This window comes from Mesitornis unicolor, unplaced genomic scaffold (genome assembly GCF_000695765.1).
Source record: "Mesitornis unicolor isolate BGI_N332 unplaced genomic scaffold, ASM69576v1 scaffold36244, whole genome shotgun sequence".
Taxonomy (NCBI): Eukaryota; Metazoa; Chordata; class Aves; order Mesitornithiformes; family Mesitornithidae; genus Mesitornis; species Mesitornis unicolor.
Genome location: NW_010178657.1, coordinates 243 through 898, shown reverse-complemented (window position 1 = coordinate 898; position 656 = coordinate 243). Strand labels below are relative to the sequence as shown.

At 62.5% G+C, this 656-nt stretch overlaps 1 protein-coding gene across 1 annotated transcript in view; it reads left to right on the top strand.

Annotated features, from left to right (window-relative positions):
- Window positions 1-257: 257 nt before the first annotated feature.
- The window catches only part of FAM131A (family with sequence similarity 131, member A), a gene marked incomplete at both ends in the record, with an annotated part of 637 nt that continues 238 nt past the window's right edge, over window positions 258-656 (top strand). Inside the window, one exon of the mRNA XM_010182533.1 lies at window positions 258-384. Coding sequence (XP_010180835.1) covers window positions 258-384 — 127 coding nt within the window. The remainder of the gene's footprint in view (window positions 385-656) is intronic.

Below are 656 nucleotides of genomic sequence, written 5' to 3'. Positions count from 1 at the left end.
GAGACACCAGCGCAGGCCATCGGCTCCCTTCCTGCCATGGGCCAATGTCACAAGAAAACACCTCTCTGAGCAGGGGGGCAATGGTGAGGTGAGGGGTGGGCGCTCGTTACTGCTGCACGGCTGCTGCTGGTGATCCATCCACCCACCCACCCATCCATCCATCCATCCCTCTGTGCCAAGGTACTGCGGGCACAGAGACGCTGGGCCAATGGCATTTTGGGGACACCACCTTGTGACCTGTGCCTGTCCCATACCAGGTGTGGCGGAGCAGTTTGCCATCGCTGCGGCCAAGCTACGGGCCTGGTCCTCGGTGGACGGGGATGACTCCAATGATGAGTCCTACGACGAGGACTTCATGCCCTCCACCGAGAGCTCCCAGCCCACTGGTGAGTGCCGTGGGGAGCGGGCACGGTGTCCCGGTGTCCCGATGCCAGTGCCAAGGGGCAAGGGAGCGGGTGCCTGCTGCCTGGCCACGTGGCAAGTGGTGGGCATGGAGAAGCCCTGCAATGTGGCACATTTTGCTTATCGTTTGGTGGCCATGGGTGCCACGCACGCAGCAATTTGTGGGTAAAGCGGACACAGTACGTGGCATGGGACTGCTCCTGTCCCACTGTGGGGCACAGGGTGGGGAGTACCCACCTTGGCCTGACCTCATG